The 26,806-nt window shown below is 57.4% G+C and overlaps 1 protein-coding gene across 1 annotated transcript; it reads left to right on the top strand.

The window, feature by feature from the left end:
• Nucleotides 1-939: 939 nt before the first annotated feature.
• On the top strand, nucleotides 940-25,176 carry BACE1 (beta-secretase 1). Its single transcript, XM_034754599.1, has 9 exons — nucleotides 940-1,449; nucleotides 11,941-12,029; nucleotides 14,374-14,590; nucleotides 15,910-16,047; nucleotides 16,461-16,595; nucleotides 17,422-17,523; nucleotides 18,045-18,194; nucleotides 18,721-18,892; nucleotides 19,454-25,176. The coding sequence occupies exons 1-9, from the start codon at nucleotides 1,189-1,191 to the stop codon at nucleotides 19,693-19,695; spliced, it is 1,506 nt and encodes a 501-aa protein (XP_034610490.1). The 5' UTR covers nucleotides 940-1,188; the 3' UTR covers nucleotides 19,696-25,176.
• The last annotated feature ends 1,630 nt before the right edge of the window (nucleotides 25,177-26,806 follow it).

Below are 26,806 nucleotides of genomic sequence, written 5' to 3'. Positions count from 1 at the left end.
CTCTATCGTAGCATAACCCACTCTTGATTTTATTGTGAGTCTTCCAATATTTGGTGTTTTTCTTAAAGCCCCTGCACGTGGAGTTATGCAAGAATCTCAGTTTTCACTTAAAACAAAATTCTAGCTCTTGTAGTTGCAGAGAAAAAGCGACTCTCCAAAGGCTCAGAAACCAGAAAGTAAATAAAAAGAACCCCAAATGTATTTAAAAAAAAAAATCAATTTTTAGGTCTCTCTCATGATTTGTTGGGTCACGTCTTGTGCTTTCTTTGAATGGTTGGGTTTAGTAATATTGCTATAAGATAGACAGATGGCTCTAAAAACTACAGATCCTGAAATCAGCCTTGCTTCTTATGACAAGGAACCTTCCTCTATCCCTCAGCACGCATACTCATAACCCTCTTGAAGGTGCACACATATTCATGTTACAAATAAACTTTATACTTTAAACAAGCAAACAGCAACTTCATTTTCTTATGCAGCTCTCTTCAGCTGCCCCTGTTAGGTGAAATCTATATGGGAAAGAGTTCCTGAAGGTTTTTCTTCTCTTTCTCTTAGAATTCATAGGCTACAAAGCCAGAATTGTGACCATTCAGTCCAGATAGTAGAGAGACTTTTCTTTTCACCAAAGGGCATCAAAACCGGCCTTAGCCGTTACCTGAACGGGAAGCAAAAGTGGAAAACTACACTTCCCAGAGATCTTTGGGGGGAAAAAAACCTTTGGCTTTGACAGCGGCACCCACAAGTCTTTCCGCCTCCAAATCTTGATTGCAGAGTGAAGAGATTATGGTGGACTGACAAATGCTGTCCCTAGAGCCTGGAAATTGACCAGACTGCCTGATTTTCCCATGCTTCAGCTAACCAAAAGGAGGAGGAAAAAAAAATCATCCCAGCATGACTGCTGCTTCCAGGCTCTTTTATGCACTGAATCTCCTCTCTCCTCTCCTAGATGCTTGATGGTTATTACTTTAGATTTACCAGTCTAGATAGATTTTCAACCTGGATTTCTCTCTGCCCCAAAGATGCTGCTGGTGACTGCTGGCTTGCTAGGAAGGAGCATTTGGTTATCTGAGTAAAACTTTTACCTTTTGTCTGTTCAAAGGGACGGATTTCCTTGAAGAACGACAGCAACAGCACCATCACTTCAGGAACAGCAAATTCAGGGGAGAGCTGGGCAGGGCTTTCACCCAAATGGCTCACATGTTGCCCTGGTTGCTGTTGTGGCTGGGGTCTGGCATGGTGCGAGCCAGCCAGCCACATCTGGGGATCCGGGTGCCTCTGAGGAATGGGATGGGGACCTTGCAACAGGCCCACAGGATGCAGCGCTCAGCTGAGGAGGAGCGGGAGGATTCCAGACAAAGAAGCAGTTTTATGAACATGATAGATAACTTGAGAGGAAAATCTGGACAGGGCTACTATGTGGAGATGACTCTAGGGAGCCCCCCACAAAAGGTAAGGCGTGCTATCCACATTCCCTGGCTGCGGGTTATTGGGCAGGTTTGCGAAGCTGAGACCAAGCCCCGACTTCACAGAAGTTGAGGCATGGGCGGTTTGGTATGTGTACCGCTATATTATTTGTGTGTGTGTGTCACCCAGGTACTGTGTGACTGTGCTCCAGAGAGACCACACACTGGTCAAGAGAGAATCTAAACAGTCTTTGAGCAGGGAAAAATAGCAATTTTAGAAAGCGACGACTGACTGCCGGAGAGTGAGAAATACAACTTCACTCAAGGGAATTTTGTGGCCAGAGTACAGAGCCATTATCCGTGTGCCTGCACGAGGCATTACAGATACCCATTTCAGACACAAAAGGAAAGGGCTGGGTGTAGAAATAGCATTTTATAAACTGCTCTCCATAGGTGTTTGCAAACGAAACACTCCAGAATGTAGGACTGTGCGTGGCAATTACGTTCTATGATGTACAAATGAGGTGTCTTTTGGTAAATACTCTCCCTATATAGTCACAGAACAGGCCTTCAGTTCTGTTGATTCCTGTGTTTCATGGCTGGCTATTTTGGGCATCTGGATGATGGTTGTTGTACGTGTTTTACTAATATTCAAACCCAAGGAAGTGCAGCACAAAGACGAATTCAGCCTCTCTTTAGGGCAGACTCCCAGGATGTCAGAGCCCAGGGCTGCAAGACTTGGCCACAAATGGATCCTTCAACCCTACAGTATCGTAGTGATAACCCTACAGCACTGAAATGCAAAGCTCCGAGCCAGCCTCTGTCCTTAGCTGACACCGTTGTGCTTAGGTTGATCCAGCCTGCAAGTAAGGAACTTGCATTACTTGTGCACAACAGCAATATTCAGGGGTTGCAATTGTTTTCTGATGCCTTAGCAACTTCATGAAATGCATGAGAAGGAGGGGGAAATAGGGAAGGGGAAGGGCATGGGGATACAATCTCCCCTGGAGAAATACAGATCTATTTTAAAATGACAAGTATTTCTTTTGAAAATGTCACCACAGCTGCACACCCATCAGAAGGAAGATTCAGAAATGGCAGCATTGTTCTACTGAAAACACAGAGCCTTGTGCGAGTGACCAGCCTGGCACTTCACCAGTGTTTTCTTCATTGTTTTCAGCCATTTATAAATGAAAGTGGGGTGCAGTTCAGGGAACTTGAGTTTCACCCTACAGGATGATTAAAAAATAGAGGGAGGCTGTGTGTGTATGGGCGCGCACAGGTGTGTGTGCATGTAGATATGTGTGGGATTGTATCTTGTGTGTACACAATACCAGCCTGCTTCTGCACCCGCTGAAATCAACAGTAAAGCTCCTATTGACTGCAGTCATGCAGAATCAGGTGCTAATGAAGTGCCTGGGGAGGAGGTGACTGTGTAATCTGTATGCATGTGAGAGTAGTATGTATATATACACATGTGTGCATAGCATGCATGTGGTTACAGATGTGAGAGTGGGTGTGTGGAGTCTGAGCTTCCAGAGGATATCTCCACGGAAGCACACGGCAAGCAGCATGTGCATGCCAGCACATTAAGCATGTTTATTATCTGCTTGGATTGGGGATGCAATTCCTGACTGGTCAAACCTTCCAGGGTTTGTTTTGGTTTGAGCTCCTGAGTAGCTCACACTCATATGCAGCATGAGACTTGAGCCAGTGACCTGCTCTTGCTGTGCTGGGAGCATATTAGCCAACTAAAAGAGCTGGGGTTTGCAACAAGCCAGCCCCTCTCTGATGAAGTGATCTAGTAAGAAGCAGGGTTTCCTTGGCCCTGCATGGCCTGGTGTAGCTCCACACCCTCCTCAGGGCTGTGATGCTCACAGCTATCAGCATCCAGGTGGCTGACAAGCACAGGGGGAACCTGGGGATGCTCACAGGGGTGTCCCAAGGCAGATGGATTGTTCTTTAGGCCCAGTGCTTGCCCCTTAGTGGGTGCTGGATTCCTGCTGACTTCTCTGCAAGTTGGGTGTCCATTGGGCAAGGAGCTCAGCACAGTCCCTTCCAACATGGTCCATGTCCAAGGGGCTGGTGGGAGATGCTACACAGGAAGCCCTGAGGACTGGAGTCCTCTAGCTGGCTCCAGAAAGCGTGTGGGCAGCTGCAAGGCAAGTTGCCCCCTGCTAGCTTGCCCCAGTTATGGGCCAGAGAGGCTGCCTCAGGGATAGGAGCATGGTCCAGTCCCTGCAGTCATAGAATCATAGAATCTCAGGGTTGGAAGGGACCTCAGGAGGTCATCTAGTCCAACCCCCTGCCCAAAGCAGGACCAACCCCAACTAAATCATCCCAGCCAGGGCTTTGTCAAGCCGGGCCTTAAAAACCTCCAAGGAAGGAGACTCCACCACCTCCCTAGATAACCCATTCCAGTGCTTCACCACCCTCCTAGTGAAATAGTGTTTCCTAATATCCAACCTAGACCTCCCCCACTGCAACTTGAGACCATTGCTCCTTGTTCTGTCATCTGCCACCACAGAGAACAGCCGAGCTCCATCCTCTGGGGAACCCCCCTTCAGGTAGTTGAAAGCGGCTATCAAAGCCCCGCTCACTCTTCTCTTTTGCAGACTAAACAATCCCAGTTCCCTCAGCCTCTCCTTGTAAGTCATGTGCTCCAGCCCTCTAATCATTTTCGGTGCCCTCTGCTGGACTCTCTCCAATTTGTCCACATCCTTTCTGTAGTGGAACCAAAGCTGGCCAGTATTCCAGATGTGGCCTCACCCAGGGCCGGTGCAACCCATTAGGTGACCTAGGTGGTCGCCTAGGGCGCTACAATTTGGGGGGCAGCAACCGCGGCGATATTTCGGCGGCGGGACATTCCGCCACCTCTGGGGGGGGGGGGAATTTCAGGGCGGGAACTTCCACCGCCTAGGGCGGCAGAAAAGCTGGCGGCTCTCCTGGCCTCACCAGTGCCAAATAGAGGGAAATAATCACTTCCCTTGATCTGCTGGCAATGCCCCTACTAATGCAGTCCATTCTGCCCTTGGCCTACTGCAGAGACAGCCCATGAGTACCAGTTATAAGATGTGGTCACTTTCCCACTGGGAGCTGCAAACCAGTATCCCATGTAGCACGTGATAGTGCACATACATGCATTGTGGGTACAAACAATGGAGGGGGCTGTACCAATAATACTGTAGAGCAGTCTGGTGCTGGGCAGAGGTGGGCCTGGGATAGATGCACATGTGGAAAGTGAAAGTTTCCCCAAGCCAGTGGCTGCCCTACACACCCATCCAATTCCCTGCTGGTGGCCTCGCTGTGCAGCTCCAGCCACCCCATACAGAGCAGCTATGAGCCAGTTATAACTGTAAAGAGCTCCCCTCCTTGCGACACCCTCCAAACGCATGCCACACCCCTGCATCTGGCATGCCTTTCCTACCCACCCCCCACGCAGGAGGCGGATTCGCCAAAGCGCTTAGCGCCCATTTAGACGCCTAGAGGGGCCAGATGGCAGAAATGCTCAGCACCCAACCAGCGCAAACATCTGAGCACGTACTTGGGTGCCTCACACAGGCATACGCGGAAAGCAAACGTAACCCACTGGGGAGGGCGTGTCACTGCTTCCCCCCCCTCATATCCCCCCCGGTGCCGATCCACCCAGGATCCAAGTTGTTCCAGCCTATCACACACGGACTGGGGGGGACACAGACTCAGCTCTGCCAAGCCTTCCTGTTTCTGGGCAGGAAGGATGGACACAAGGAGGGGAATGTCCAGGGGAGAAAATGGAAGGAGTGACTGTGGGGAAAAAGAGTTACAGAGGAAACACCACATCTTTCCTCAGTTTCCCCCATACTCTAGGAAACTACTTCCTACAGTGGAAGAAGGAGAGGGAGAAAATTATTTCTCAAAATCTAATTTTAAAAAATTTCATTGTCCAGGTCTGATTGGAGCAATTGCCTGGAATCTGCCACATATCCAGACTGCCAGACCTTTTCAGTGAGAACCTCCCCTTTCCACACACATTTCTGAAACGTTCACTCTTTGGGCAGCGCCTTTCATGTTTGGCCCCCGTCCACATTGGAATTTTATGTTTTTAAGTTTGAGCAAAATCCCTTCAGCAGGCGTTTTTATATAGACTTTACACCCACTAAAGTGTGTGTGTCCACACGCACGTGTCTCCACATGATCTGGCTTCTACTCCTGGCTCCACCGTGGACTGACAGAGACCTCAGTCAGTTCCTCGTGGGCTGGTTTTCCAAGGCAGTCAGACACCCAGTTCCCATTGACTCTCAGCCAGAGTTGAGCAACTCACTGCCCTTGGAAAATCTCCCCCTCACTCTCTCTGCTCCTCAGTTTCCCTACTTAGGAAATGGGGGTAATTACACTGCCCTGCCTCCCAGGGGGAGGGTAAGGCTGTGCATTAATGTGTGCAACGTGCTTCCAGAACTACACGTGAAGGGTGCAGGGCAGCAGTGATATTTATTACAAATCCAGGGTTACCAAATGTCATGCCCTCCTCCATGTGTCCCGTCCCCCACCACTCTGTCCCTCCAGACAGCTTTGGAATTCTTCCCCAGCCCCTGCCCTCCCTTGCTCTCCACGAAGGGAGCCCTGCACACCCAGCACTGCCGCTCTACCACCAGCAAAGCCACTGCACTCTAGATCCTTTACATGGATCCACGGCCCATCCCCTGACTCCAGTCTCATGATTTTCACCTTCCAAGGGGGCCGCGGGGCAGAGCCTGGCATGGATCACTGCACAGTAGCAAACGCCTTTCCCCCAGCACTGCACAGCCTAAGCGTGTAAAATACAGGTGTTTCTTGTGCACCTAAGACCCTTAGGGCAGTAGCTCTCAGCCTTTCCAGGCTACGGTACCCCTTTCCGGAGTCTGATTGGTCTTGCCTACCCCCAAGGGTCACCTCACTTACAAAATCAGACATAAAAATATAAGTGTCACAGCCACACTAGTGCTGAACAATGGCAGACTCGTTTTTACTCTATAATTATAACATAAATCAACTGGAATATAAACATTGCGCTTACATCAGTGTATAGTACAGGGGTTCTCAAACCGGGGGTCAGGACCCCTCAGGGGGTCACTAGGTTATTACATGGGGGAGGAGGGGGTCACAAGCTGTCAGCCTCCACCCCAAAGCTCGCTTTGCCTCCAGCATTTATAATGGTGTTAAATATATAAAAGGGTGTTTTTACTGTATGGGGGGGGGGGGTCACTCTCAGAGGCTTGCTGTGTGAAAGGGGTCACCAGTACAAGAGTTTGAGAACCACTGGCCTAGTATATAGAGCAGCATAAACAAGTCATTGTCTGTCTGACATTTTAGTTCATACTGACTCCACTAGTGCTAGTTACGTGGCCTGTTGCAGAACTAGGCAAGTCTCTAGAGGAGCTGATGGACCCCCCGGCAGACCTCAGCGCATCCCTGATGGAGAACCACTGCTTTATGGGCTCCTTAGTCTAAGAGTAATACTGGGTCTTGCTCACGCAGATGTGAGTGGAGAATGAAGCAGCACAACTTAAGTCAAATTAAAAAACAAAAGAGGAAAATCCCGCTTAAAGAGGAAGGGCCCAATCCTGCAGACTCAGAGCACTCAGCACCCACAGTGGGAGCTAAGCCCCACATAGGATCAGGGTCAAATCAGCTTCTGCCCTGGTGAATATCAGAAGCCCAGACAGCACTGCCAAGTACAGCCCGGCTAAGAATCTGACTGTTAACGGGCCCAGCCGCCCAGGGCTCCGTGTGCCACAGCTCCAGGCATGGGTCACACAGACTGTGTCCGGCACCAATCTGTAACTCACCTTCACTCAGCAGCCAGGCCCATTTGTGTGCACAGCCCTGTCCAGGCAGACTGGCTCTTCAGCTCCCTGCTGCCCCTCTCTTCCTGGCCGCCGTAGGTGGGGCTCCTGCCTGGCCACCAGAAAGGCCTGCAGAGCGCAGTGCTGCTGCACAGCCAGGGCAGCCCGGGGTTCTGACCTTTGCCCACCCTAGGGGCCCCACTGGCCACTCACCAGCAGCCAGGGGCTGCCCCCAATTTGCACCTGAATGCACACGCCCCATGTAGGGCTACTGGAGACTTTCCCCAGCCCAGGAAGGACAAGCACCAAGCCCAAGGTCTGCTCAGGCCCTTCCTTCAGACCCAGCTTCTTCTTCGAACACACTAAATCAGTTCAACATCAGCTTCCTCAACTACCTCCCAACTTCCTGTAGCCCCTCCCTTGAGCTGGGCTCTTTCAGACTCTATAGAGATCACCTGTCCCCCTTCCCAGCTGGGTCTGATCAGCCCCTCTCAGGCCCAACTCCTGTTCTTAAAGGGGCTCCAGCTCCAAACAGGGGCTGGCTAGTGGCTAGCCTCAAGCCCCTTGGCCCGCTCACATCGTGGGACATGTCAGCCCGTGTCTCGACCTCAAAGAGTGCAGGACGCACTCACTGGCAATGCTGGGGGTTTGCCAGGGGCTGCAGACCACCACACTGTGTTTTATAAGCAAGCTGGGTTACCGATGGGTGCACTCTAAGCACTTTCTTATCAAAGCTGCTGCTCCCAGATTATGATAGTCCCCTGGCTTTTTCAGAGCCATTAAGCACTGATATCCCTCACTAATGCTGCCTGTGGTGAGCTTTGTCCTCAGGCCCTGGCTGCATCCAGAATGCCTCCTAGAGCCCAGCCTGGCATCTGATTGTGCTTGGGCATCACATGCCTTGATGGGGTCCTTGGCAGCCCCCAGGGGGTGGAACTTGCTCCCCAAGAATCAGCCTGGAGGCATTTCCATCTCCAAGTCCTGCTGCCTTCCCATCACCTCCCGCCCTCCCCCATCCTTTCCTGGTTGGCCCTGTCTCCCTCGTTAGGTTTCATGTCTCTGGACACTAGATTTTTATGCCATGTCAATTGTGCTGTAATTATGGGTCTGTGCAGCACCTCCCCAGGGAGTCACTCTCAATAATGTATTTCATTCCACTGGGAGTCCCCGTTTCCGCCATTCGGACCCGCCCGGCTGTAGGCTCAGCAACAAGTCAGACTTTAGAGCCCATTGCATATTGTGGCAATGTCAGCATGTGACCACTCCCAGCCACCCATGGGCCCCTCCCCAACCTCTCGCCCTCCGGAGCAGAGATGTGTCTGCAGGGAACCCGGGAGTTCCATAGACGGGGGCTCCGTCGGACCAAGGGCGTCGGGGGTGAATTCCGGAGTGGAGAGGCCTCTCCGACACACCCGGCTAGGTGCTGCTGGCTCCCACGTCCCAGTCCAGAGCAATGCCTGGGTGGAGTCTCTGGGAGAGAGGTGCTATCCCCGTCAAACCCCGAAACCCGAGTTCACAGGGCCTGATCCTCCTGCCCTGCACCTCGTGCTGTCGTTTACGCCACATGAAATGCCATTTCGTGCGCACTGGGCCCAGATGTGAATGACGGTGTCAGCCCGGTCCCAGCCTGTCTGACAGCGCCTGGGCTTTCCAAAGCCTTTACCCCGTTACCAGGACACAGGTCCCAGATACCCTGCAGCTTTTACCTGTGTGCTCCCCAGGGCCCCGCCTTGGTCACTGCTCTTGTGCGGATGGGGTAAGGTCTCAGGATGTGAACCATTCGCCTTGCTGGGCTGATCCTCTCTCCCTGCTGCCATATGTTGCCTGTTTAGCGGGGTATTGGTCCAGCGAGACCTCTCTTAAGTGGCCACCCAAGGGATCAGAAAAAGGGATCAGTTGCCTAGCACAGATGGCCTTTAATTAATGATGAAACAGAAAGGCACTGGAAGCCGTGCAGAGGGGCTTAGAGGCGGGGGCTGCAGACGCTGGGTTGCCTAGTGAAGATGGGGTTCTTAGCGCAGGTGTTGCTGTATCAGTTGCGATCCAGCTGCTGACGGTGTCTCTGGGTGCTCTTAAACCTTTGACTTACACACAGCCGAGGGGGCTCGTCAGGAGGGTGCATTCGGCTGCTGTACTGCTCCACCCTGTGAAACACGTCGCTGGGGGGTGTGAGCAGTGCCCCCTGCCCTGCTTTTAGCCACCCCGCAGAGCAGGACCGATCTAGGACACAGTTGTGGCACAAGGGCAGTTTCTAAAGGAGATAATGAGGGGTGGAGCAGGATTGCGGGACATTGGCAGAGCTGTGTGAGGCCTACGGCCTGTCTAGCAGGGGTCTAAAGGGCCAGACGGAGGGGCAGAGGAGTCCTGGCGATGCCCCCTCCCGCTAATGACATGTTAAAGCCCCAGTACTTTGCAGGGATTGAAAATGAGTGAGGCGTTAACTCCCTCTGGGTGGGCCTCGCTGCTCACAGGAAGACCCAGTAGGTGGCTGGCACTTGCCGTGGGTCCCACCTGAGCAGAGGGGGCTGCTCTCTGCCCCTGACCCCCAGGGCTTCAGGGGCAGAAGGGCGGGCGAGGGTGGGGTTCTTTTGTGCCTCTGATGGCTGGGGAAAGCTGATGCTGGAGCCGGGTGTGTTTTCCCAGGTTAGGCTGAGGACATGTTTTGGGAGCTGCGAGGAGGCTGCTGTCATGGTATCACAGAGCATGTGACCAGGGACCCCTCAGGGAGCAGAGCGCAGGCTTGTGTCAGAGGCCACTGACATGGAAATGGATTTGTTTCTGCAAGGAGGAGGGGGCGGTGCAGGAACATAAGGCAAAGGAGAAACTCGCTGCTCGGTGACTGTTCCAAGCAGAGGCTCTTCCTCACCCAAATAGCTCACAAAGAATTCATCAATGAGCCAAGCAAGCAATGAACCTAACTGTGAAACAGCACTGCACTGAGACAGGCTGGCACTGCAACAGCAGTACACGGTGCTGCACTGAGGCAGTGGTGCGTCGCACGGCATTGGGCTAGCAGCGCGCTGAGGCAGTGGTGCGTCGCACGGTATTGAGCTAGCAGCGCGCTGAGGCAGCGTCACGTCGCACGGCATTGAGCTAGCAGCGCGCTGAGGCAGTGGCGTATCGCACGGCATTGAGCTAGCAGCGCGCTGAGGCAGTGGCGCGTCGCACGGTATTGAGTTAGCAGCGCGCTGAGGCAGTGGCGCGTCGCACGGCATTGGGCGAGCAGCGCGCTGAGGCAGTGGCGCGTCGCACGCCATTGGGCTAGCAGCGCGCTGAGGCAGTGGCGCGTCGCACGCCATTGGGCTAGTAGCGTGCTGAGGCAGTGGCAATAGGAAAAGCCTGCTCTGGGAGGTGCAGTGCTGAGACCCTGGTGTCAGAGCTTCATTGGGACAACTCTCCCCGCTGCAGCCGGAGTGAATTTCTGATAGCGCAAGTGCCCTCTGGCTCTGCAGATGAAGAGCAGAAGCCCCTCTGGGGGCTGTGAGACAAGGCAGTCTTGGCAAATCAGCAGGCAGAGGCCCTGGAGTAGAACTGATACCCAGTGGAACCGAGCATCTCCCCCTGCCCCATTGCAAGGGCTGAGCCTGCAAAGGGGCAAGGGTCTGCCTGGAGTTTAGGGGCAGTAGCCAGATCCCTTTGTGCAAATTGATGGGAAGGATTCTGAGCAGAATATGTCACCAGGGCCTGGAGCTGGTCTCCTTCCCTCTGTTCCGCTCGCCCTGCTCTGCCGTTGCTCCCCTGGGAGTGTGGGACTGGGGGGCGTTCAGGGAACACCCTCCTCACTTGGGTGACTGAAGGGGTTTGCTCGACCTTTGCCCTCGTGCCTCTGAATGCCCATCTACCCCCCTGCCCGGCACCTTGGGGTCAAGCTGAGCCCGTACTTGGCACTGCCAGGCATAGGTGGGGACACTGGTTCACTGGACTGGACTCTTCCTTCCACATCAGCGCTGGAACCAATGCCCCGAAGGGGGCCCGGGCAGGAGTTACAGGGTGAGGGTGGCTGGGGGCGATTCCCAGGGAGGGACCCTTCCCAGGGGGCCTGGAGTCCCAGAAGTGTCCTAGAGGGGGAATTCCCTGTGCAGCTGCGGGGCCGGCCACTGGCAGAGCAGGCCCTGAGCTGGATGACCCCTGGTCTGATGCGGCCAGACATTCCCTGGGCTCCGGTTTAAGCCCCCGGAGCTTGGCTGCACCATGCCTGGCGCCCCCCGGGGTGTCCCGCCGGAGTAATGCGGAGCCAGTCCTGGCTCTCCCGCCCTGCCCCGCAGGGAAGTGGATACCTCCGCAGTGCCCAGCCATGCTGCTGAGTGGGCTGGTTCCTGCAAGGTGGCAGGAGTCGGGTGTCCTGCCACAGCAACCCCCTCCTCCCCCCGCTTGCAGAGGCTGATTGCAGACAGCCGGAGGGAGTGGGGCTGGAGAGCTGAAGTCTGAGGCTTCCCTGGGAATAGTGACAGAAAGGGCCGTTCCCAGCTGGCTTTGGAGCTGGGGGACTCAGGACTGGGCACCGGGGAGGCCCCTGGGGCACCGGGTGTGGGCAGAGGAAATCTGGGCACTGCCACTCTCCCTACCCTGTGGATAAATGCAAACATTAAAAGCTAAGGCATTAACAGCCCAGAGCGCACCAGAGGCCGGGCCATGGCAGGGGCTGGCTACCCCACGGAGCCAGGCAGGGGTGGGGCGGTACTAGCACTGACGTTTCCTGCTCCTAAGTAACGTGGCTCCCCCCTCTCCTTCCCCAGCTGAACATTCTGGTGGACACTGGGAGCAGTAACTTTGCCGTGGGGGCAGCGCCGCACGCCTTCCTGCGGAGGTACTACCAGCGACAGCTGTGAGTATGGCCGGAGTGCTAGAGGCTGGCGGGTCAGAGCGCGGCGCTGCACTGGGGAAGCCCAGTCACCCCACTTGGTGGCTCAGCCATGGGGCACCCACCGCCCTGGCCCCAAAAAGCAACTCCCATGGGATCCCCACTTTGCTCTTCCCCCTCTTGGGGAGGGGGCCCTGCTCTGAGCCAGCATCCCCAGCTGTGGCAGTGCCAGGGGCTCCCTGCTGGGCCCAGGGCCCCAGACATAGCTAGATGCTGAGGGGCCTGCTGTGAAGGGAGGTCCTGGCCACAGCAGCCCAAGCAGAGATCGCGGTGCCCCTCTCCACCCGCAACCTGTGCCCCCTCCCCGCGCCCCATCTGCCGCTCTGGGCCCCTGGCCTGGTAGCCTGCGGAAGCCGCTTCTCACGGAATCACGCCCTGAGCTGACAGCAGCCATCGCCCTCAGACCACAGCCCCCAGGAATGCTCCCTCCCTGCACCCGCTGCTCAGGTCGGCTGGTTATCCCACTTCGGAGAGGGCAGGCCCAGGAGGCTCCCGAGGGGCCGTCTCTCTCTGGCGTGGAACCCACTGGGGGTTCGCTGGGCTCCCCCCTCGGGCAGGGTGGCGGTTCTGGGCTCAGCCCCAAGAGCTGCATGAGGCGAGGCTGCCCCGTGGCCCCCCGCGAGCACTCGCAGAGCCCTGGCGGCTCCCCTCCGGGGAGAGGAATTACGGGCAGGAAAGGAGCCGGTGCACGAGGCTGGGGCAGGTGCTGGCAGCAATGGCCAGGTTTAGTCACTGGGCCCGCTCCGGGGCCCCCAGCGTGCGCCCATGGAGTAATGAGATGAACCATCGCTCCACACAGCACGGACAGAGCGAGCTCCAGCTCCGAGGCCGGTCTGAGGGGTCACTGGCCTGCATGCACCAACGCCCAGGGATGCCAGTATAAACGTGCAGTAAGCCCATCCACTGCAGCAGAGCCACTCCGGATTTACAGCCGGCTGACTGACCGGAATCTGGCCTCCTGCCTGGAACAGTGTTTATTGCTGTTCTCTGTCGTCAGACCCCCTTCTTCGTCTGCCGCTGCTCCTCCCACGCCACCCATCACCGCAGCCCGTTGGTGTCATTATTTGCAGAACCTCAGGGTCCCAGCTGGCAGCAGGACCCCGGCACTGGGCACCGCACAGGCTCCTCGGGAGAGGGTCCCGGCTCAGCCAGCCAGCTCTCTAGGTAGACCAGGCAGAGGGCGGCCCAAGGGACGTGTCTGTCCTCACCTTGCAGACGGGGAGTTTGGAGCGACGTAAAGGCCCTGGACGCGGGGAGCCACCCTTGAGACTGCTTCTGGGAGAGCGTCTGGGGGCCTCTGCCGGGCCCAGGAATCGCTCCCCAGGCCGGCCGCATGGCTGGCTCCTGCGTGCTCCATCGCTGGGATACCCCAGGCAGCTGCCGGCCTGGTGGGGAACCGGAGGGGGCCTGTGCAGGCCTCTCGCTGGCAGCCGGGCACAGAGCAGCCCCTTCCTGCACACTGTACGTGCCGGGGCCCCTGCTCTGGCCCTCGAATCCTAAGGCTGGCAGTGCCAGGCACGGCGCCAGCCCGGGCTCAGGGCCGACACGACCAGATGCTGGTTGGCCTCCATGATGGCTGCGTCTGCGCTGGGGCGGCACTCAATGGCCCCTTTCTGTGCTGAGGGGGGCAAAGGAGTCCCCCCCCGGCACATTACAACACTGCCCGGCCTCTGAGCCACTGGGCACAATGTCTGGGCTTGTTCGTCGCCCTCCCCTTGGCTGGGCCCATTGTGCTCCCATGACCCTGGCCCAAGGGTCTGAGGAGGGGGAGCCCCACCCCCCATGCCCTAGAATCAGCCCCAGGGTTCAGAGTGCCCTGTGCACACTGACAGCTGCAATCTCATCCCAGTGCGGGGACCACACGAAGGAGCATTTGGAGCTGCTGGGGGGCTCCCTTTGGGGTGGGGCCAGTAGCAGAGGGGGCCTATGGGGATGCTGCAGTTCAGTCTAGCCTGGGCACCTCTGGTGTCCCGGGGAGGGGGTCATAGTCCAACTGTGGAGATGCAGGTGGGCTGGGGACACACGGACATGCGGCCAGTTTCACCAGCATGTAGCCCAGACGTATGTCTGCTCGCACACACATTCATACATGTGAGTTCACAATCCCTCCACTCGCAGATAAACATGGAGATTTGCACCGTCACCGATTCTCAGCTCCACAATCCCAGGGGTTCACTGGCCCCGCCCAGATGGCCATCCCTCCCCCAGGTCCTGCCCACCCCACACACTCCCACCCTTTCCCCAGCTCCTCCCATGCTCCAGTAGAACTAGCCTGAGGGCTTGCTCCTGTCTTTGGCGTTCGTTGCAGGTCCAGCACCTACCGGGACTTGCGGAAAGGGGTCTACGTGCCATACACCCAGGGCAAATGGGAAGGTGAACTGGGGACGGACCTGGTCACCATCCCCCATGGCCCAAACGTCACCGTCCGCGCCAACATCGCTGCCATCACAGAGTCCGACAAATTCTTCATCAACGGGTCAAACTGGGAAGGAATTCTGGGGCTGGCCTATGCCGAAATCGCCCGGGTGAGCGCGGCGCCGCCGGCCTGGATGGGGTTCAGCACCACAAGGCCTAGGAGGGGCCAGGCAGCTGCTGTGTATGGGAGCACATCCAGCACCTCAAACTCTGCCCCACAGCCACTGGCTCTGTTAATGCTCCCGAAACCCATACGCAGCCCTTCAGCCACCAGCTCCGGCACTGCACCCCAAACCCGGCCCCTCAGCCACCAGCTCTGTTAATGCTCCCCAAACCCATATCCAGCCCTCAGCCACCAGCTCCGTCACTGCATCCCAAACCCAGCCCCTCGGCCACCGGCTCCGTCACTGCCCCCCAAACCCGGACCCTCGGCCACCGGCTCCGTCACTGCCCCCCAAACCCGGACCCTCGGCCACCGGCTCCGTCACTGCCCCCCAAACCCGGACCCTCGGCCACTGGGTCCATCACTGCCCCCCAAACCTGGACCCTCGGCCACCGGCTCCGTCACTACGCCCCAAACCCAGCCCTCCGGCCCCTCAGCCACCGGTTCCATCACTGCCCCCCAAACCCAGCCCCTTGGCCACCGGCTCTGTCACTGCCCCCCAAACCCGGCCCCTCAGCCACCGGCTCTATCATTGGTCCCCATACCTGGCCCCTCGGCCACCGGCTACGTCACTACGCCCCAAACCCAGTCCCTCGGCCACCAGCTCCGTCACTGGCCCCCATACCCAGCCCCACAGCGCTTGGCTATTGGTTCTATCACTGCCCCCCAAACCCAGCCCCATGCCACTCAGCTATTGGCTTTATCAATGCACCCCAAACCCAGCCCTGCAAAGAGGAGAGCAATAACACCCTGCCTTTCTCCAGCCCTCCCACAAGGCAGCCACCTAGTGCTGCCCTCATCTTATATAAGGGGAAACTGAGGCACAGAGGGAGACTGCAGTTTGCCCGAGGCTGTAGCAGCACTGGGACCAGAACCCGTGTCCTGCCCCCCAGGCCTGGCTGTATCAGTGACCCAAGACACGCTGCTCTAGACACTGGGGATGAGGCTATCTCAGCCGGTTGATATTTCCAGTCTGCCATCAGCCAGACCTAAATTCCCGGCTGCTCCTTGCCCTGCTGGTGGCATGCCTTGCTGGAGCGGGCAAATCCCCTCTCCTCTTAGCTCTGCTGTCACCCACACACAGTCCCTGGGGGAACTGGCTCTGGCTTTCAGAAACGTGTCGGCCACCTGGAGCCCAACACCAGGTCTCTCTGTAGCAAGTGCAGGGGAATGGAGCCAGGCCTCCGCGGGGTCCCCGAGGAGCACTCTCAGCTGCCCCGTCTCTCCCAGCTGCTCATAGCTCTGTGGTTCTGTGTCCCCCATCAGCCTGACGACACCCTGGAGCCCTTCTTCAACTCGCTGGTGAAGCAGACCCGGGTGCCCAACATCTTCTCCCTGCAGCTCTGCGGGGCCGGCTTCTCTCCCAACGAGTCCGAGGCCCTGGCGTCGGTTGGGGGCAGCATGGTAAGTGCGCGGGTTCAGCTCAGCGCTGGGACCCTGGGCTCGGGGCGGTGCCAGGCGCTGGCTGCAGCAATGCCAGGGGGTTGCGAGGCAGAGAGCGCCCCACCCACCCTCGGGGACTGGTTCCAGAGTCAGCGTTCTTGCTGGTTCCCCATTTCCTTTTCCACAAGCAGGGCCGGCGCAACCCATTAGGTGACCTAGGCGGTCGCCTAGGGCGCTACAATTTGGGGGGCGGTGACCGCGGTGGTATTTCAGCGGTGGGACCTTCCACTGCCTCTGTGGGGGGCGGCATTTCAGGGCGGGACCTTCTGCCGCCTAGGACGGCAGAAAAGCTGGCAGCGCTCCTGTCCACAAGCCCCACGGTTGTGCCCCGCTCCCGGGGCTGATGGCAGCTCACCCCCCTCTCCCTGCTGCAGATCATCGGGGGCGTGGACCACTCCCTCCACGTTGGCAGCATCTGGTACACACCCATCCGCAAGGAGTGGTACTACGAGGTCATCATCGTTAAGATGGAGATCAATGGGCAGGACCTGAAGATGGACTGCAAGGAGGTGACGGGGGTGGGAGGCCACACGTCCGTGGCTGCACGAGCGAGGGCCACATGCCTGTGGGAGGCGCAGAGAGAAATAGTGGGGACTGTTCCCCCAGCCCCCGGCACACCCTGATTCTCAGCCCTTCCGTGGCACTGACGGGGCCAACGTATCAGCACAGCAGGGATGGTGGCCAGGGAGGCTGGGCTTCGAGCTCGCACACCACGTGGGTCTGGCTCCCTGCAGACCCGTGCGGCGCATGGGGGCACCCCCTGGCCCTACACACTGAGGCCCGTTGTGCCCAGGAGAGGGGGGGAGGTTGGAGGCGGCGCAGGGGCCCCTCGCCCAGAGCAGCATGACGCAGACAGTGAACGGGGCGAGTTGTCTGTGTGCAGGCCCATTCCTCGTCCGGAGCAGGGAGATCAATGCTTCTCCAGGTGCATGCGCCAGTCCCGGTCCCACAGCCAGCACACATGCCTGGCCCTGGATTAGTACATGTGACAAATCCCCTGTGCCCAGGGACTGCCGGGGAACTGCCCGCTGAGCTCTGCAGCCAGACACGCTCCGTACTTTGCCTCCCCGGCTGCCTTTGGCAGGCTCCACGCAGCCAGCGAAGCTCTGCTGGAGGAGAGCAGGCGCCTTGGCAGCGGGAGGCGACCTGCTCAGCTGGCATCAGCCCAAGCCCGGGGCTTTGACCCCGCCTCCCTCAGGAACAGTTGTTTAAGTCTGTTGGCAGCCTCCTGTCTGGTGCAGCTAAGTGGGGAGCTGGGCGGGTGCTGCCTCGGGGGGCCCACGGAGAAGGAGAGAAGCAGGGGCTGGTGCCTCATTCGCCGTGTCGCCCCCACAGTATAATTACGACAAGAGCATCGTGGACAGCGGGACCACCAACCTCCGGCTGCCAAAGAAGGTGTTTGAGGCTGCAGTGAAATCCATCAAAACAGTGTCTTCGGTCAGTATCGCTCTCTGGCAAACCCTAGCCCCTCCCGTTCCCAGCCGGGTCCCTGGTGAATGCTGAGGGCCCCAGAGACCAAGCCACTGTGACCCGGCTCTCACAGAATGCTTAGCAGACTATATTCAGGGGTCACTTCGCCCACCACTGAAAGGCAGTCCCCTCTGGGGTAAAAGGTGGCAGCTGGCTAGGACAGGAAGTGAAGAATGCTGTTTCCGTTTGAAACTGCAAGGAAACTTGGGGAAGTGGGACACTTACAATGTGAGCTGACCTGCGGCTTGGAGGCTGTGGGCATGCAGCCCTGCCTTGGGGAGAGCGCCATGACACAGAGCACAGACCGGCAGGGCCTTCCTTTCGTGCCTCCGCTAAAAGAGTCACTAGCATGAAAACACCCCACCCCATCATCAGCTCCGCCCTGGAGGGAAGAGTCCCCCCCACGGACACCCTGCACCGACACCGTCTAGCCCGAGTCACTGAGCACCAGCGCAGTCTCACAGTCTCTCTCCTTCCCCCCGGGGCAGACGGAGAAGTTCCCAGATGGCTTCTGGCTGGGGGAGCAGCTGGTTTGCTGGCAAGTCGGCACCACCCCCTGGCACATCTTCCCAGTCATATCGCTCTACCTGATGGGCGAGGCGACGAACCAGTCCTTCCGGATCACCATCTTACCCCAGGTGGGTCCCCGGCGGGGCGGGCGAGTGAGGCCAGAGCTGGGCGCTCACAGGCAGCATTCGGGGAGCGTGTGACCGGGAAGGAGCCGCAGAGCTCAGTCCCTGGGGGTCCGCAGGAGCACCGCCCTTGGACATGGGCCAGCACCAAACGCCATAGATTTTATTTGGGAGGCCGGGGGGCTCCCAACTCAGAGCTGGCCCTTCTCTCCATAACGGGCTGAGCCAGAACTTGGGAGCCCAGCACCCCAAACATTTGGGGGGAGGGGCATTTGAAATCCAGCTCATGTGGGCCCCTCTCCAACACCAGCCCTGCATGTGCACGCTTCTCCTGCCCCTTCCCAGGCTGGCCTGGGCATTGCTGAGGGAAGGGGGCTGCCCTGGACTCAGAGTGGTAAAGCCACGAGTCCCGGGCCAGTGAGCTGGGGCTCCAGGGAGGTGACTGCTCCTCAGAACGCAGCTGTAGGTTGGAGCTCTCTGTGCCCTGCCCCACAGGGGCTCTGATAACGCCCATCCCCTGGTCTCCTTCCAGCAATACCTGCGCCCTGTCGAGGACGTGGCCACGTCCCAGGACGACTGCTACAAGTTCGCCATCTCCCAGTCCTCCACAGGCACCGTCATGGGCGCAGTCATCATGGAAGGCTTCTACGTGGTCTTCGACCGCGCCCGCAAGCGGATCGGCTTTGCCGTCAGCACCTGCCACGGTGAGGGGTGGGGCGTGCGGCGCAGGGGGAGAGCCAGGGACTGGCAGGGCATTCGAGGCGGGTGGTAACGTCTCCACAGGGCCGAGGTCCTGGCTCATTCTGGTGTCCTGCAAGCAGGGGATAGCTGCAGGAGAGGGGGACACGGCAGCCCCCCTCCGAGTCACCCAGCTTCCCCTCTCCTGGTTGCAGGAAGGAAGGGGGCAGTGCTGGTCCCAGTGGGGCAGACGCATCCGCCCAGCTGAGCAGTGGGTTCATGTGGTTAGAGGGGGCAGGGGACAAGAATGATGGTTGCTCCCAGGTGGTGCAGCCCATGGAGCTCTGCAGCTGCCCTCATCCTTCATACGGCAGCTCTGGGGCCCCACCAGGTGAGGGCTGAGCTGGGGGACTCGCGGGGCCCACTCGTGCCTCTCCGACGCTGTCTCTGAACCGTCAGGCCGTGCATACAGGGTAGCCCTGGTCTCCCTCCTGGCGCCAGCGCTGCCCTCTGCTGAGCAAAGCGTAGCCACGGCCCCCGCGCCAGCCGCCCATCACTGGTGCACTGAGCTGGGGTCCTGTCCGCAGTGCATGACGAGTTCCGGACGGCAGCAGTGGAGGGGCCCTACGTGCACCCCAACATGGAGGACTGCGGTTACAACATCCCGCAGACGGACGAGTCCACCCTGATGACCATCGCCTACGTCATGGCGGCCATCTGTGCCCTCTTCATGCTGCCACTGTGCCTCATGGTCTTCCAGTGGCGCTGCTTCCGCTGCCTGCGGCGGGACCACAATGACTTCGCCGACGACATATCCTTGCTCAAGTGACACCCGCTCTGCTGGCGCGAGGGAGCAGCCGGCGGGGGGAGGCAGGGAGGGAGAGCGTGAGCTGAGCTCATCCGCACAGGCTCCTCTGCCCACAGAGTTTGGCTGGGGCTGGAAACAGCACCAGCCATTGCCCCAGGCCAGAGCCGGGTCTGTTCTTCCCCTGCCCCCTCCAGTGGCTCAGCCAACACTGCCTGGAGCCGTTGGCTCTGCCCTGGGAGTGGATGCCAGAGCAACGGGTGAGACTCAGCAGCAGGCCAGGACGCTGGGCCTGTCGGCAGGTTTATAAGGTCACCGTGGAGTACATTGAAGCTTGCTCGCTGTTTAACTCCCCTCTGCGTGCAGCAGCCCCGGAGAGCCTGGGAATAAAACCCCTTTGGTCTCTGGCCAACGTGGACTCGCTCCCTCTCCCTGTTCGGGATACGGCCTCGCCAAACCGCAGCCCTTGTGCTCCAGGGTATGCCTATGCCACACTCTAAGCCCGGTCTCTGACTCACGTTTGAGCCCAAGTCCCACTTCCGTCCACACACAAACCCGTCTGACTCAGGTCAGCCAGCACTCAGGACCCTGCTGGGGGTGGGTCCGAGCCCTACGGAGGCTCGGGTCCAAGCCCTGTTACATTGCGGTGTGGACACGTCTCAGAGCCTCAGGCCCGAGTCAGACGGTCTGTGTCGTGCGGCAAGGACCCGGGAGCACGGCTGGGAGAGGCGGGTGCAGCAGCTGTCAACCCAGGTTGACAGCGCAGTGTGGAAACACCAAGTGCACAGCCCAGGTCCCCAGACCCGAGTTTACAACCAAGTGTAGACACATCCCCAGAGTCCGTGGAGGAATCAGCCCAGGTCTGAGCATTGCTTGTTAGCCGCTGCTGCTGCTGCTGCAGAGGGAGCCCAAAACATTGTTTTTGTGTAGGGCCTACATAAACCATGGTCATTACATTTCAATAGTTTGGGTTTTCAAACATTGTGAACAGTGGTAGATTCTAAAATAGCCATTTAGAATCCAGGGGATATTCCTCCCCAGGCAGCCACTAATGTACAATGCCGGCGGGTCAAGCTTTGGGCCTCCTCTCCCGGGAGGTGCCCCTTTCAGATCTCTGAACTGGAAAGACCTACCCAATAGCACCTTCACTCCCGCGTCGGGAGGGCCTGGGCCTCTCAGCTAGAGCGCAGGAGCTGCGGTGAGCCTGGCCTCTAGCAGCGAGTCAGCCTAACCACCCAGCTCCCCTTTCCCCCGCCAGGCATCGCTGCGACAGACACACAATGGCATTCAGGAGGGTCCATGCCATCCAGTGCTGTGTGTGCACGTGTCGCTGTCCTGTTTGCTGCAGCCCCCTTCTCCCCACCCCACCCGCCCTCATCCCATCCCCGTGGGCGGCCTGCATGAGCTGGACTCGACCGCTTGCGTCTCAAGGGCCCTTGGCCGTGGTGAAGTGGGAGCAGAGAGAACGGATCTTCCCCCAACTGGCTCCTGCATCTCTTCTGCTCCTCACTGACCCGGCTCTGGGGGCCCCCCTCGGGCCAGCCCCCTCCTCACAGCAGGGTTGAAGGCTGTCGTGTGCAGCCAGTGCTTAATTGGTAATGAAAGAGGTGCCGAGGCTCAAGCAATTTTTTAACTTTCAGAACTGACACGACAAACCCAGAGGTGCCGGGGCTCTGAACTGCCGAGCCCCCGGCAAGTCCCGGCACAGATTAAGCACTGTGTGCGGCCACCACAATCCCATGCTATCGTACGGGTGCAGGACAGCCGTCCCAGGTATGAGTGCCGGGGTCTGCCTAGGTGGGCCGAGGAGCATTCTCTCCAGGGGAGCTGTCTATGCCTGGGCTGGAGACGGGACGCTCGCTGCAGGCTGGTGGAGTGACGTCTGGGCGCCTCAGGCTGCAAGGGGGGTCTCTGCTCCAGGGCTTGCAGCTTAGACCAGTCGACCTAGGGATAAGTCAGCAGCCCGTCCTGCAGCTCCTAGGGAACGGCTACTTCCCTGCGCTCCCCAAGAGAAGTGCCGCTAAGGGGGCAGCTCTGGCAGCCCCTGCTGGGGTCAGGGAAGGAATGGGGGAGGGGTACAATGTTCCTCCACTTTTCAATCTCTTTGGCCCTGGGAAGTGAATTGGGGAAAGGTGGGGGCAGGGCAAACCATCCATTCCTCTCGTCTCTGCTTGGGCTGCAAATCATGGGAAAGAGCCTAACCTGCTCTGGCTCCCAACTCTCCTGCCAAGCGCTGCACACAGCAGCTTTCAACGGGCCTCGCTCTGCAGCACCAGGGGGAGAATCGCAGCCTCTGCTGCGGCGGGATGGCACCCAGCCCTGGGACAGGACCAGCAGCCAAGGAAGGTGTGTAAGCCACGAAACCAGACTGTTACCCGGCCTGCTTGGGAAAGCCCCAGGGAAGCCAGAGCTGCCTCTGCGGGTCACCTCCCCCAGGAGCCCCTGCATGGAAGGTGTGCTGCACAAGACAGGATCACCTCATACTGCATCTGGTCCGGAGGGGAAAACCCCTTCCCTGTGCTGGACTTAACCAGCCAAGGTGATTAGCTCCTCCTGGAATATCTGCCTCTGGCTGCAGTGGGGGAAGGCAGTGCCCCAGCCCACCACACTAAATAGCTTGTTATTTTGGGGGGTGGACAGCAGCCACCTCATCATCATCATTAGTGTGTTTGAAACACATGGTTGTACTTAATGTTCCTTGTTTATAATGGCAAAGGGCCGGGGATGTTGTGCTCGAGCAGAGGGCAGCGTGTTACGTAGCAGGCTGTGCTGTATGTGAGTGTACCAATACTGAATGCTTCTTGCCTGTACAATATATACATATTTTTATATTTTTAATGCTAGTGTTGAAAGCCCCTGGTTCATTGCAAACCCAACCTGAGGGGGTTTGTGGGTTTTTAAGCACCCTGCTTTGGTTGTGGGCAAAGGAGCCAGGCTGCAAGTCAGGGGTGCTTAGCAGTGGTTTGTCTGATGGAAGTACTTTATGGATCGTTGGTGATCTGGCATTTGTGGTGATGGATGTATTGCTGGTAATATATCTGGTGAAGGGGATGGGGGCACTGGGTTGTGGCGGTGAAATTAGATCATGGACACAGCAGCGGTTCGCAACCCAAAAAAATGTATCGCTCAAGGCTGGTTTTGCTTGTCCCCTTGCTGTTCAGGGAGGTTTTCCTACTACAGAAGAAATCCCCCCCTTCCTGAATCCCAGTGATCAAGGCCTGCACATTGTGCTTCACTTCTGGTACTAATTGTTGCTTTAAAAAGCAACTTTGTTCCTTCTCAATGTGGGTTCTCTTCCTACTTAATCCTGCAGGCGATTCCTCCTGGGGAACTGGTAACACTGCTGTTCCTAGCCACAGCACAAGGTGATGGGTAGGCCTTCATGGCGAGATTGAAAAGTACAGAGCAGCCTGGGCAGGGGAAGGCACTCAGCCAACCACAAACACCTGAGCTTTCAGCCCAGTGAATGAGACAACCGAGGAAACGCTGTTTGTAGGAACATTTGCCCAGCCTGGGAAGTGCTTGTTACAGAGCTTTGCTGATGCAGCTCCTACAGGGGACCTGGGGTTTAATGTGCCACTAAATGGCCCAGCAAGATAAAGCTGGGCCATTTGGGAGCAATGCAGAACGTTTCACTTTGCAGAGGGGCTTGGGAGGTGGGGGTTCCGATCCCAGGTGTACCTCACACACGAATAGTAGCACCACACCCTGCCCTTCTGCAATAGCTTCATTGTCAGAGGGAAGTGCAGGGGCAGCTGCAACTGTGAAGGAACCATTGACTCCTAAAGAGGGTAGAGAAAAACCTCTCTTCAGTGGAGACGTCTCACCTGCTAGCTGGGATCCAGAGAGGCTGTGCTGGTGGGAGCAGTGTTACTGGAAACTTCCCGTGCACGGTGCAAGAACAGTTCCCAGGGCAGCAAGACAGCGCAAGATGGAGGGCAGACTGCAGGGCTGTCCTCTGCCCTGAAGACAAGTAACTGACCCTGAGCACTAGCCCCAGCTGATTCCAATATGGCAGTGGCTCAGACAACAGCAAATCTCCGACCCCACTTTACTTTTCCTGGGCCGATTGGAGAGGAGCTGCTGCCATGACCCCCGAGGGAAGGCTAAACAGGGCTCTGGGGAATTTCAAGGGGCAGGAGCAAGGAGTGTAGGCCCAACTTTGAGCCTTGGTGGAGGAGAAAAGCAAGCATAGGCAGGTACAAGAATCACCTTGTTGGGTAACGTTCCCCAGCAGCACAGGCTGGCCGGGCCAGCGTGAGAGAATTAACAGCATAAAGAGTGACAAGCAAGGGGCAGGGACGGTCCGGGGGCCCTTCTACTTAAATATCCCGCAAAGAAAGCAGCAAGGAGTCCCTGCAGTGAATCACTCGCTAAGGAGCCAGCACTGCGTAGCCAGAAACCTTACAAACTGGCTGGGCCACGTGAACTCTGACTGTGGGCCCAGCTGCAGCACCCCACCCCCACCCGCTCGATCAACCTACTTCCCGGTTGTTTGCAGTGTTGGTCCCAGGGATTAGAGAGACACAGGGGGGTGAGGTAATGTCTTTTATTGCACCAACATCTGTGGGTGAGACAGCCACACTTTCGAGCTTACAGACAGGTCAGCCCTGCAGAAGAGCTCTGTGTGGCTCCAACGCGGGTCCTCTCATCCGCAGAAGTTGGTTCAGTAGCAGATGTTCCCCAGCCCCGTGTCTCCCCACTTCACTAGAGACAGAGGCTTTGCTTTTACCAGCACCATCTGGTTCCCAGAACTTGCTCTGGTCCTGCACTCAGGCAGCAGCCTGACTCCAGCCCAGGGGGAAGTTATGCAACTGAAACCTCCACGCCCCAGGGCCTGCTCAGAACACCTCCGGGACCCCACTCCGCTTGGACCACTGCTTTCAAACGACCGTGTGGGTGCAGAAATTCACTGACGGGGGCCAAACCCAGCCGTGCTGCATGCGAGCGACACTTCCATGGACTTCGGTGGAGTTGCAGCTGCTTACGCCAGTGCTGAATTTGTCCCAGGGACTGTGCAGAATCTACAAAGCAGGGGCCAGATTTTGAGAGGTGCTGGGCACCATTAACTCCCATTGAAATCAGTAGAGATCACTGGTTACACCAGCCCGATGGAGGAAGAAGAGCTCAGAGGGGGCAAATTGGGTCTAGAAAGCTTTGTTATTCTGAGCTGCAGCGCAGCCAGCGTTATCTCCTGAAGAACTCCCGTCCCACGGGCCCTGGGTTAGAGTAACAGGGCCTGCAACGACCACACCGTGCGTCCAGCTCTCTGCCCCACCACCTGAAGAACTCCCGTCCCACGGGCCCTGGGTTAGAGTAACAGCGCCTGCGACAACCACACCGTGCGTCCAGCTCTCTGCCCCACCATTTGGGGAGCGGGACGAGGACTGGGGATAGTTACTCTTAGCGGCTACTATAGACGCCCATACTCTGTAACCCTAATGTCGATGTAAGAATAATGAATGTTACACAGTAAATTATTACATTAAACAGAAAAGCCTTGTGTTCACCGCCTGTTCATTGTCTGGGGGCAACTCCGAGTGCAAGGAAGGACAGGGGGAGGGTTGTGGAAGGCTTTGAGCTGCTGAGGGCTCTTTAGGGCAAGGGCAGGTAAGAGAAGTACCTGACTTGAGTGGAGAACTCAGAGAGATGCACTGAAGTTGTTAGTGAGCCCAGACGTCCCGGGTACCCTGGGAAGACACAAAGGTCATGGTGGAAGCAAGCGCATTGGGTAACAAGGATGCGGAGTTCTAGTTATCAGTTCAGCATTTCTCTCTTTGTACGTTCTCAACAGGTGGGGATGGCTCACGGGCCAGGAATGGGGTAGGGCAAGGGAGAACCTCTGACCCATTACACTGCAACACAAATGCCACTAACAGCTCATGCTTTTCTCATATGTAGTGGGAGGTTGAAATTATTTGCTTAATTTCTCCAACAACCCCTGGGCTGCTGCTCAGGCCAGGTATTTAACAATGCAGCAGCATTAGGCAGAATAATGTAGTTCATTTCCATGCACACCTGGATGATCATTAACTCAGATTTTGGGACTAATATTTGAAGTTGCTGTTGCCAGCAATCCCCCGAGTAGCATAACTGCAGAAAGCAAAGACGAGTGACTCATCTAGGATGAGTTTGTTCCAAGGTTTGAATATTGGCAGGACGTGCTTTGCAAACAGCTCCTCTAGCGAGATAGGAAGCCTGGCTCCTCATCTTAAATCCGGCCCAGGCCAGCAATATCTGTGAGTCAGGCTGGGGCTCCTGCGAGGAGCAACCTGTTTCAGCACCGGGAAAGGTGGCTACAGTACAAACAGACCAGCGGTGGGGGCTCAGCGGTGGCCAAAGACTGAACAAGCCATAAAGGCAGGGTTGAGATACTGGCAGGATGGAGGAGGGAAGCTTGCATTGCTGCTGTCCACTTCACGGGAGGCTTGAGAATTGCCAATTTAATGGTAGCTTCAGCACCATTCTACAGCATGCTAAGGGAGGCCAGTTCCACGTGCTGGGCTGCGACTGTTTGTGTAGGATGCTGCTGTGTGCGCGTCCCCCGACCCAGACTGCATTCACCCTTTGACGCCGTGTGCAACGTTCACCCTCTCTTCGGCCGTGGTCCCTTGGGCTACAGATAGTTTACCTCCTAAGGGAGGAGGTACTACGGAGTGACATGACTGTAGGAAACCCATTTTGTGAGCTGCCCAGGCCTTCTCCCACTGGAACAGGAAGTGCTGTGGCCTAGACGGGTGTGGGAGAGAAATGGGATCACATCTGGAGCTCACGAGGCCCAGCCCCTATCAGGATAGTGCTTTCATCCAAGGAGCTAAGCATGCGAGGAACAGAGTCTCTCCCTGTGCATAGGGCAGTGTGATCCCTGTGGAGAAACAGGCAGAGAAGTAACGTGTCCCAAATCACCCAGCAGGGCAGCGTAGAGAGCCCAGGTCTCCCACGTGCTAGCCCTGCACTCCAATGACTAGACTAAGCTTCCCCTTCCCCCAAGAGGCCAGCACTGGACTGTTCATCTCAAGAGCCCCTGCATGCAGAGCTCTTCCACTGCAAGGTATCCGCCCAGACAGCCCAATGTGGTACCAAAGAACCGCATTTCCCACTGCTCCTTCCAGGTTCCAACAACTGCAGAGCGGCT

This window comes from Trachemys scripta, chromosome 21, assembly GCF_013100865.1.
Source record: "Trachemys scripta elegans isolate TJP31775 chromosome 21, CAS_Tse_1.0, whole genome shotgun sequence".
In the NCBI taxonomy this organism is placed as follows: domain Eukaryota; kingdom Metazoa; phylum Chordata; order Testudines; family Emydidae; genus Trachemys; species Trachemys scripta.
The sequence above is the reverse complement of the archived record's forward strand: the minus strand, read 5'-3'. Positions and strand labels throughout refer to the sequence as shown.